The sequence below is a fragment of the Apis florea genome, unplaced genomic scaffold, assembly GCF_048593485.1.
Source record: "Apis florea isolate Af1SG1 unplaced genomic scaffold, ASM4859348v1 contig_2274_pilon, whole genome shotgun sequence".
NCBI lineage: Eukaryota > Metazoa > Arthropoda > Insecta > Hymenoptera > Apidae > Apis > Apis florea.
The window spans coordinates 2887176-2899254 of record NW_028256550.1 but is presented as its reverse complement, the minus strand read 5'-3'; the positions used below and the strand labels follow the sequence as shown (position 1 = coordinate 2899254).

The window sequence follows — 12079 nt, the reverse complement described above, 5'->3', positions numbered from 1 at the left end:
TAAAGGAAATAAACGTATTTGCATGTATATATAATGCATTAATTAATTTTTATTAAAATTAAAGGGATCTTTTATTTCTTTCTATGTCTCTTGGTTTTGTTTAATTCTTTAACATAGTTAGATTTTGTTAGTTTAGTAGACAGATTATAATTTAGTTTAATCTGTTCTTGTATCCTTTCTCATTCACATTTCTATACGAGCATCTTTTTTATAGACTCTTAAAATAGCTGCAAACGCGGATTCTGAATGGATCCAATACCTAGTTGGGATGTGGGAATTGCTTCTGCAGTTTCTTTCCTTGGTACTTTGATAGACTTGTTAGTGAATCTCTGTACAGAATGTTTTGAAGAAAGAGAGATATAAATTTGTTAGTGATGGAAATATAATATTTTATACTTTTAAAATATTTATTTAAAATACTTGTTATAATGGTTATTTTTTTTTTTTGTAATTTTATAATTGTCACAGATATTTGTGACTTTAAACATCTTTATTAATCGTAGGTATGACTTAAAAGTTAATGACTTCAGAAAGATATACTCTTAAAGAAAGATATTCATGATATTTCTAATAATGATTAATATATTATTCGTATAATTGCAGCTTCTTTTATTATTGATACTTATTTATACTTTTAAATACTTGCAATTAAAAATTTAGATACAAGTAAATATATCCCAAATATTTAAATTTTTAAAATATCTATGTACATTTAAATGCTTACATATCTTCATTTACCCCAAAATTCTGAAATATACAAAGAAGAAAATCAACGATTCCATTTTCCCTATCAATCTTCTCGATCTCCTCGTTACTCACTCGCTAAATATCGACTGTTATACCGCCAGAATAAATGTTTCTCTGTAATTATTCCGAGCAATACGTTATCCAAAAAGAAAAAAAAAAAAAAAAAGAAAAAAACGAAAAAACGAAGAATACGTGGCACGAGAGCCGATGTCCTTGGTTAAAGGCCGGGCTTATCGATTTTCTTGAGGCATCTCGCTCGCTCGAATAGAACCGTGCGACTTCTAGCACAAGAACTTTCCTCTTCACTCGAAACAGCTCGCTTTTGTTGACCCCAGTGGATGATGATGATGCTACAGCCGGAAGTGCTTTAGAGAATGAAAAGTGAAATAAGGTAACAGTTTACCTTTTGATTCAGCCTCGTGTCGTATGTAGATATTTCTTAGAACAGCTATGTTATGGAATGAAAAATTCTAGTTTCTCTCTTCCTCCCTATTTTTTTTTTTTTTAAGATTAGAAATCTTAAACAATTGAAGATATAATCTGAAAGTATTCAAAATATATATATATATCGAAAATTGGTTCGTGTGCGATTGTTTTTTTAAAAAACAAGTGTCGTACTAGGATTTACAATTTATTTTTTAATAAATGATACGCGTATGTCTTATTTATGTACAAGTAAAATGTGAAGAGTGAAAAGAATTTAATAAAATAAATGAGAAATTACTTGAAACACGAAAGTTATAATTATGCAAATTATAAATTCTTACTCACCGAATTTCAATAAATATCTCATTCGCATTTATAAATTTAATAAAAGTAATAAAAATTAATTTTTTCGCTAAGAAAAGATGCAATCTTTTACAATCTCTCAATAATTCTTCTCATTGTATTGCACACGTGTTATTTCAATTAATTATTAAATAACTAAATAATAAATATATTTCTTCTTGATGAAACAGATATTATCTTATAGAAAAATTGTGAAAATATCTATTTCTATTAATAAAACAATTAATAAAAAGAAATTCTCCTTTATCTCTAAACAAATTGTTAAATCTTTTAACAAGAAAAATGGCGCGAAAAATGAGAAACAAAATAGACACATTATCGAAGAAAGCTTTATAGGAAATGTGATATGGAATCTCATTGCATTCAAAATGGAATAAACGAAATAGAAAGAATAACGAGATAAACAAAATTGATATTCATACGGCATTTTCCATTGGACACCTCAATTCGTGATTAAATTGGCGTTGTTTGTCTCCATTTAAACCGATCGCGGTCAACTTTATCTATATGTAGTCATCTACTTCTTAACACCGACTCTCGATTCCTAATAGCATTTCATTGGCGTTTATCAATCTTGTTCAGCAAATATTAGGCGATCGCGTTGCAAATATTGTTATAGATATAAAATATCCTAATAGGAAAATATATAAATTCTCGAACGATTCTCTAGTTTATACGGAATGTTAATACACATATTCGTGAAACATCTTTGGAAGATCGATTCTCAAATATAGAAATTGGTATATAAAAATTTCGATTGATATTTATTTGTTAAATTTACATTTAACATTTTATCTTTATCCAACGAAAAATTGCTTATTAGACGATAGCGCATTGGAGATAATGCTGTCTAATGTTTTATCTAATACTAAACTTCAATTGCTTATAACTTAATCAATAAACCTCAACCGACATTCTTCCACCTACATTAACTTTTCTGTTCATTTTGACCTCTAGAAATATTTCGATCCTCCAAATGTGTCTCTCAAATTGTATTAATACCCTGCTGATACATTACACCCTGTTTACCAATATTACAATTTCTTAAATTAGTTGAGATATGAGAGATGGAAACGAAGAGCAAGAATATAAAAGTAAAAGTAACATATTGAATAAGAATCTCCATAACAGGATTAAAGAAATTTTCGGATAGCAGAACATTTTTCTCGTAATTATTAAAAAAATAATGTACATATATCTTCAATATTATGATACACGAATTATCGTAAGGACATATGATTTAATTTATTTGTATGATAGTAAAGAAAATATAATATTCGAATAATAGAATTCCAATATTAGATAAAAATGTTTGGAAAATGTTTAGATAGAATTTTTTGTGTTATTAGAGTTTGTACTATAACGAAATTTTAAGTTTTAAGTTTGTTCAATATTAGAAAATCTATGAATAAAAATTGTTTAAATAAAGTACAAAGAAATTAACTTTTGAAAATACTTAAAATAATTTTAAAACAAATATTTATTCTTAAAATTATTCCTTCATCTACGTATAATATAAGAAAAGGTAAATAAATTAAATAGATTCTTCCGTAAAACAATTCTTTTCATTTCTTTTATTACTTCATTCAAACACCACTCTCTCAAAATAAATTTTCCAATTCTTTTTCTATGCATAAAATGCCCATGTAATTTCCCAGTCGAGAGATACTCCATTTTCACGGTTTCTTAGTTGGAAAAATCATGTTTTTTCCAGCTAAGAAAAACTTGTTTTAACAAAGTAAGTGTAATACACGTATTCAGAGTAAAACGAGTTTAATATTTGATTACTGGAAACACCGAGGAAAACAGGAAAAGACGATTTCTTGCCAATCCGGTTTGACAGGTGGTACGATTTCCTATGGTATTACCGACACGTACGTTTTCCACTGCTAAACAGCGTTAAAATTCATGAAAATCCCTCGAATGGGCTCGTCTTCGCGACGAAGGATATTCAAATAAACGGTCAAGTGGCGTGCGCTCAGTTTTTGCCTATAAATTTCCATGCAGTTCGTGCTTTTCGCGCGCCGATTTCACGCCCAAACAACCGAGGGGAACGATCGTTTATCCCTCGTATTTTCCTTCTGCTTATCGAGGAAACCATATGCTCGTTTATACAAAATCATAGAAAATGATACAGTTTTGAAATGATAATTTCTTTTTTTCTTCGATAAATTTTTAAGATTACTTTCACTACTTTTTTTATGCATAATCATATGTGTATATATGTATATGTTCTTTTTTAATATCGATTAAAAATTATTGTATGTTTCTTATGTATTGTATTTAATTATTTTGAAAGCATATTCTTCACTTATCAAAGAAACAATCGTTTCAATACCGAGATCGATTTTGAAAAATTAAAATATTTGGAAAAGAAAAATTTTATTTATATTATATTCAGTAATATGAAATTGGAGATGAATGCCGCACTGCATCAGTTGTCTATATATAGATGTTTCTAATGGAAAACTTGGTGTCTTGATTTGAATCTTACAAAAATCAATTCCAATAAAATAAGGAAATCTCTCTTCGCTATTCGATGAAAAAGAAATTTCAGAAGAAAACCACCGTGCAATTTTTTTACGATTTCGATCCTTCCTTCCATCCCTAATTGAATATTTCTCACAGCTGGCTCTTCTAAACCACAAAAAAAAAGGCAATTTCGAATCGAGCAGCCTAGATTCCAAGGAAACTCATCTTCCCAAATCCTAAAAACAAAGACTGTCCTTCGGGTACAACACTTACTTCCCCATACTTCGCCCTCTCCTTTTCCCTCTCTCATATGTCGCAAATTTCCTTCCTTTGTCTCTTTCATCCTATTCTTCTTTTTCGCGATTGCTTCATCCATCCCTATATTTAACATTCGTTTCACTCCACCACTATTTTCGCTTCATTCCCTTTTGTCCCTCGTAATTTCTTGTTCGGTCTTCTCTGTTCAACTCATTTCGTATGCGCGTAGATCTTTTCTTATCTGATCCGTCCAACCTGTGGTGTTACTTTTTAGAATAGTATAGAATATTGTACAGAAATTCAAGGAAACAAGTGACGAGGTCGAGGAATAGTTCAAGGCCACGGCTTTTCGACCAAACCTTCACATGTGTCGCGATTTTTCTCTTATTTTTTTCTCCCTCTCCTTTGATGACTCGGTGATTTCAACCAAGAGGTTCTTTCTTTCTTTCGTTTCACCTTGGTTACCGTATTCTTTGTACGGCCTTAAGGGTTTTACGACAGAGAGTGGAAAGAAAGTTCTTGTTTCTCGAGGGTTTCGCGGGCAGGAAAGTGGGTTAAGAGAAATTTTTCGGGTGGGGCACTTTTTTAATTCGAGAAACGTCTATGGGGAAAGAATTTTTACATTACAGGAAAAAATTCTCCTTTCTCTGTGAAGTTTCTTTCGTGCGAGAAACGAAAGCTCGCACGAAACACCACAGGATATTTTCTTTCTAAATTTTATTTAAAAGAATATAAATATAAAAATGTCGATAAGAGTTTAAAAAAATATTCTCATAATAATAACCTGCGCAAATGTAATTGATTTACCAAAAAGAAAATAAGCAGCACACTGATTAATTAATAAAGATGTATCGAGGGAAAAGAAAGCAAAGAACACAAACGTTATTAACGTTCTCATTCTTTTTTTAATAATGGAAATCAGAGGATACTGCGGTTCTTTCGACAATGGATTGATTCTCGTTTTTCTCTGTATACGTTTCAAGACACGAAGACAAGCTAATTTTCAACGTTACGTTAGTTGATCGTGAAAAAGAAATCGTATGGATTCAAAGTTGTATATAATGGGTCATGTGTTTTAAGGTAGATTAATTAAATGAATGTATTGTTATAAAATCCTTCTTTCTTTAGAAAAATATTCAGAATTATTGGAATTATTGTTTAAAAATTTTAAAAATGCATTTCTGCAATTTTTAATTGTATACATATTTAAACAATCGTGTCATTTTATGGTGATATAATGTACGTGTAATTTTCAAATCAATTGTATAATCATTTTGCTTACTTTAAAATGTACAAATTAATTAATTAGCACATTCAAAATATATTACATGTGTTTCAGAGAATCAGTTGATATTGGGTGAACGCATAATTTTCCAATACATTACATTTGGAATATATTATTGGAATATTTGTTCCATATTGATATTGTTTCTCATAAGAGAATGCAGAATTAGCAATGGCAAATCTTATTAATCTCTTACATTTAAATACATATATATATATATAAATTTTAAAGGAAAATTTTTTTCATACTTTTAACTAGAGTTAATTTATCTAGAATTAAAGTATCTCGATGAAAATAGATATATATTATTCAGAATATGGTACAGAATAAAAATTACATTAAATATTGAAATACGATTCTACGCATTTAAATATTTCGCGCTTACGAATGGTAAATATTTAAAAATATCCAATTTAAAGTTCATAATCGCTATTTCTTATTTTATTTCTTACTTGTATTAAATTACAAATTTCACTATTATTGTACGTTTTATCTTGATTACAAAAGTTTCTAATTTTCTTAACTAAAATTTAATTCACTTAATCTTATTTTTCATTTTCAAATTCTCTCCACAACCAAGATCTCAGACTGCTTATTAATATTCAGAAAAATCTTCGAATAAATTCCAAAATCACTATCAAATGTAAAGATATCCACTAAATTACAATTATTACTTATTATATTTTTCATTGTTACTTTCAAAAATTCAAATTTTCTTAATCATAATTTATAAATTCTCTCTAAAATTAATCAATAATTACTATAATTACTATAATCATTCAATAAATCATTGAATAAATTTACAAATTATTATCACGTTTAAAAATATCCATTGAAAAAATTACTTATTATAATACATTTCCTTATTGCTGTTAATAAAAATTTTCAAATTTTCTTAATTTGATATTTACAATTTACAAATTTTCAAATTCTTTTCAAAATATTTTTTCACTCGTTCGTTTGATAAGCCTTCGAATAAATCCTCAAATTATGTTGTAAGATCTAGGGTCCCCCATCTTATCAACGACTCTGGCGCCATCAGGGAAAACTCTCACTCGCGACCAAATGTGTATATCTTGACGCACAAAACGCAACGCGACGTACTTAGGAAGCTATCTTAAGTTTCTTGGTTATTTAACGGGAGCTGATCTGAATTTACGAGCAGCTTGGTACGTCTGCAGAATACGAAAAGTGTGTTGGAATACCAGATGGTACATAATGCAAGATGGTTGAACCGGATAGAGGGCGCTGCTGATGCAGCCTGCTAAACTTGTGCAGAGTGATTTTTACCTCGAAACTTAATCCTGAGGGATGGCATTCCGAGTAAAAACGTGAACTGAGCTCTCGTGAAACTTTATCAAACTGGAAGTTTTTGTCCACTTGCACTACTTTTTCTAGAAGTCTCTTAAATACGAACGACACAAGAATTCTAATATAACTCTTCCTTTTGTTGACTTTTATTCGTTCGATGCTTACGATATGAGACTTGATATTTCAAACAGTGGACGAAGCTGAATATTGTTATTAAAGTAATTTGAATTTATTTATTACAACAATTTAGTATTTTTGCTAATATTATCGTATGTAGAATCTCGTTTTGATTATACATATCTTTATTTTGATCTTTTTAAAAATGCATTTCTAATGAGAGTATATAATCTATGTTTTTTGTTTTATACGTGTTATATTTGATTTTATGCAAAGTCTTCTTATTTTCTACAAAACAAAATAAATGTGAATTTCTTTACAAAAAAGAATGTATAGTAATAAATCTTCACAATCACAGATTATGATTCAGTAAGGAATGATTGGTATTTTACTATTTTATATCGTTACTTGATTTAAAATTACTTATGTAAAAGTTATTATTAAATATAAAACAATATAAATTATAAAGTATGTTTTTAAATAGATGCATTTACTTATTTTATAAACTTTGTATATCAAATATAATATTAATAAGACAAAACTTTGTATTGAAGTTTTATTTTTTGTTTCAAATTGGAATTTTCTACATAGTTGTCGTAAAGTTTAAGATCAGATTAGTTTCTATGAAGGGATTGGGAAGGGAATGATGATTTGTATTATCGAGATCGATTAAAAATAAATATTGACTTAATTAACGTGATCCAATACGGGTCATTTTGAACCCGTGCCGAGAGTTTGATGAATTTCGTTTTAATTGGTGATTATTTAACGAAAAATCTATAGAACTTTTCTATACACGATTTCCTCTTACTCTTATTATTCTATTTTTCTTAACTATTATACTTTATTATCTTTATTATTTTTTTTATTTTATCATATCCTTTGTGTCTTAAATCTTACATTCTTACGTTTCTTTTCTCTTGTTTGTTGTTGCTCTCTTTATCAAAATAAAAGAAAAAGAGAGAAAATTATTTTGAAAATGAAATTCAGGTCAGGACACGAAGTACATTCAAGAATTCCAAGTATCGAATAAATTTCAACATATCTATGAATTTTGTGTGATAACGCGCTACTCCCTTTTGTTGTGCTATTTTTGAAAGGCGAAGTCATATAACATTTTTATCGTCTGTTAAGGACTCAACATATTTATCACTTTACAGACGACATTATAAAAAAGGAAAAAAGATGCAATACTCTTTCCTCGCGAAATGTTAGAATTTCCTTTCGATTTTTTAAATTTCGATTAATATTATTTTATGAAAATTTTATGAAAATTAATTTTCTATTTCTTAGTAAGTAGACTAAGTACTTTTCATGGAAAGCAAACAAAGCAAACAACAATATAACATAATTTTTATTTTAATAACAAGTTGAAGCATATGCATAGCTATGCGAACATACTTACTGATAAAGATAAAAAATAATCATTAACATCAAATAATATTATTGAAACATTAATCGATAATGATATTTTAAAGGACATATAAAATTAAGGATTTTGTAGAACGTTAATAAAATTTTATTAAAAATACTTTATGTATTTCGCCTTCCATTAATTTCTCAACTTTGCGAAATATATAAAATTTCCAAATTAAAATTCTCTTTGTTGAATGAAGGAATGAATAAAAATAAAAATTTATATTCCTAGCCACTTTGCGCTCAGGAATCGTTAGCGGAAACAGAATTATAGCCGGAAATAATAAACGCGTAACCTTATCTGAACGGCACGTTAGATACTTTGTTTATAAAGATTTACTTTACGATTCGAAAAAGCTTTTTCAACTTTATGCATACATTCTAGATTCTTCTTCATTGAAATATATATAGAATATTAAAAGTTTCATTAACAAATAACATTCTTTTCTCTTTTTTTTCTTAGAGTATTTCTCTCGTATTTTTGATATTCGAATGAAAAATGAGAAGTTGGAAGAATGGATTTACGTTTCTTTCTTGTAATATTGATTTAATCAACAATGTTATTTTTACATATCACTGTAATGAACTTGTGTAATGAACATTATAATGATAGGTTTTTTTATTCTTGTGATAATATTACATGAAATTTGTTTATATTAGCAAAGATACTTTCTATTTAATATAAAGAATTATGAACTGCGGTATACTTTAATTTACTTTTTTTTGAATGTAAATTTATATAAAAACAACATGTCAAAAACTATTATCTTCCTGTACTCCATCTTTTGTACAACTCATTCTCAAGATATTGACATGCAAAATCAAAATTTTTCGATATCAAAACTTCGAAATTACAACGTAATCATATCTACCCAATCATATATCAAATAATTCGAACTTCTGTAGATTTTTTTATAATCACTTTCCTTAAACTTTTCACATTAACTGTGCATCAAAATCCCAATATTTTTACCGCGAACATTCGTTTCGACGTGAAAGCATCGTCAAAGACGATGTGTAATAATAATAGCTACATCGATCCTTGTCAATCAACATTACGTACGTCACGATGCACATGGTTGAAAGTGTTAGAAATCATGTGTGCGTCACGTGTGACGTAAACCTAAACATATTTAGGTCGTTGTGAGCGAATTAAGTACACTAAGTCCCTTTGGAACACAACGGATTATAATGCCGTGTCCTTTGGCCGAATTGAAGGACCATTGAGTTTCTGTGGCCCAGTTTCCCGGATATTCGTCGGCCAGAGATGAATAAAGAACGATGTTATACGCGCTCGATGGATCGAGATTAATTTTCAACGAATCCTCTAAAGGGTTCGATTGATTATTCCAAAGCGATTAGTATTTACTGATTCGAATTTCTTCGTGATTCTTTTTTAAATAAAATTCGTGAAACTCGGTTTTAGTTAATGATCGATTGGCAAGAACTTTTCTTTTTTTTCTGATTTTTGGATATAAATATGTCTTCTTCTTTCATTACTATAACTAAAAACAAAATAATAAATCACTTAATACGTTTCTTTAATAAGATTTTAGAATTTTTTTTTTAAATAAATTTATTTTATGAATAATTAATTTAAATATCTCTTAAATATTTGATTCATACAAGGTTTCTATTGGAATCTGTTAGAGAAATACTCTTTCGTTTGTGATGCAACGTGAAGAAGTTTTGAAAGTAGATGTTCTATATATAAATATTTTTCTTAAAATGTATTATCATTATCACGTTGATTATTAAAGTTCAGATTTTATTAAAATCTGTTAGAAAGCTCATAAGGAATATATATATCTCCAGAAAGTATGCAAAGTTTTGATATTCTGGAATATATAGCAAGCATACTTTCTAACAATTGATGATATATAATTATAATATTTAAAAAGAGTTGATACTCGATCAAATCATTGAATAACGTGCTCAAGACATTATCTATACGTGTACAATTAAATGTAAAATTATTTATGATACTAATATTCCTTTTTTCTTTTCACAGGTCCAAGATGAGAAGTTGCAAATCTCTCTAACATCGATGATAAATGCTCTTGCCCGAAAGATAACCAAGCTCCAACCCGAATCTAGTCGATCAGAAATTTCGATTTCCTTTAGACAAGTACGATGATCTCACAGGAAGCGGAAGAATCATGGTCCATGGCGAAGATTCGAAGAAGTAACGATTTATCGATTGGTCCGTGTGTCAGCAGGCTGGTGGAACGTCGAATCGTTTGATAATTTGATTATTTTGCCGCGAAACGACGTTAACCATGGCAAGAGACAGGCGTGTAATCGCCGACACGGCAGCCACTCACCTAACAAGCGCGAAGAAATCGCGTTGGGGGAAAAAGGAGATCGTCTAGGGATCCCTAGCAATTGGATATCTATCTAAGGACAAGAGAGAAAGGAAAAAGTGACATTGCGGAGAAATAATCGTTCGTATTCCCATCTAGCAAGGCTCGATTGAAAACAAGTCGGTTGGAACAGCGTGGATCCATTCGGAACAGTGAGCATCGAAATGAAGCTAGGAGATAACATGACTATGGATGGTGAGTAGGATTCTTATTTTATTTTTTGATCGATTTGTTGTAGGGAGGCAAGTGTATTTCGATTCTAGAAATTGGGATTAGTTTATAATTAGAATTATAATTAAACATTTGTTTTATTTTTTGATCAAGCGTCGTTGTTAATATAAAACTTTTTAGAAGAGTACGTTTCAGTTGAATGGTATTGAGATTTATAATTTGAATGTTTTATTATTTTAGAAACATCGAATTAGACGATCTAAAAGAAATTTCAAGAAATTTCAAACAAGTTACACAAAGAACCAAGCGTGTAACATAACATAGAAATGCAATTGTGATTCATCTTTTTTCATACCAATGCTAAACTAGAAAAATTTGATTTAACATGTTTACTTCTGTTCAAGTTATTCTTAAGCTTATTCTTCGGTTTATTGATTTCCGGAATGTGGTCACGTTTCCTTGTCGACAGTCTGGGAATGTCGCAGTTTATCTCATCAAACTTATTGACATGCTCTCGTTCGTTATTCAAATATTCAGTCAAACTACGAAGTGAATTTCACTGTTTACGAAACGTTGGCAGTAACGTAGTACGAAACGTGACTAGTATACGAAGATTGGATGGTGCAATTTTGACTTGGACGTTTCGCTATTTCCTTACCTTTGTCTCGATCTCGGTTCTTTTGTTCGACAATCTTGTCTGTATTCTGAATCAAAGAAATTAATTCTTGGGAATTATTTATTATTATTAATTAATAGAGAAGAAAAACAATCGATTTCAGATTTTTAATTTCTCCTTATTACATAAAATAAATTTCATTAATTAAGTTTTGCGATCAAAATATTGAAAAAAAATCATATTTGTTCATTTTCTTTTTAAATCTTTGTTAAGAAAAAGTGTTTTGTTTCGTTGTTAATGAAATTATGCAAAAGAAGTATTGTGTTTTATTATTTTCATTGTTTTTGAGAAGGATTATTTTAATTAATCTAAAGAAAAATTCAATATATACATATTCTGAAATAATCATATCATGATTTTTTCCAATTTTTTTTTTCATTTGTTTTATTGTTTCTTTCTTTATTTAGTTTGTTTATTATAAAGTTTAACAACAGTTATTCTAAACTGATCAAATTTTTAAACTTTTCGAATTTT

At 28.9% G+C, this 12079-nt stretch overlaps 1 protein-coding gene across 1 annotated transcript in view; it reads left to right on the top strand.

The window, feature by feature from the left end:
* The window catches only part of LOC100869610 (uncharacterized), a 71333-nt gene that overhangs the window by 10633 nt on the left and 48621 nt on the right, over positions 1-12079 (top strand). The window contains exon 2 of the mRNA XM_012494003.3: positions 10407-10953. Coding sequence (XP_012349457.2) covers positions 10923-10953 — 31 coding nt within the window. The 5' untranslated portion in view covers positions 10407-10922. The remainder of the gene's footprint in view (positions 1-10406; positions 10954-12079) is intronic.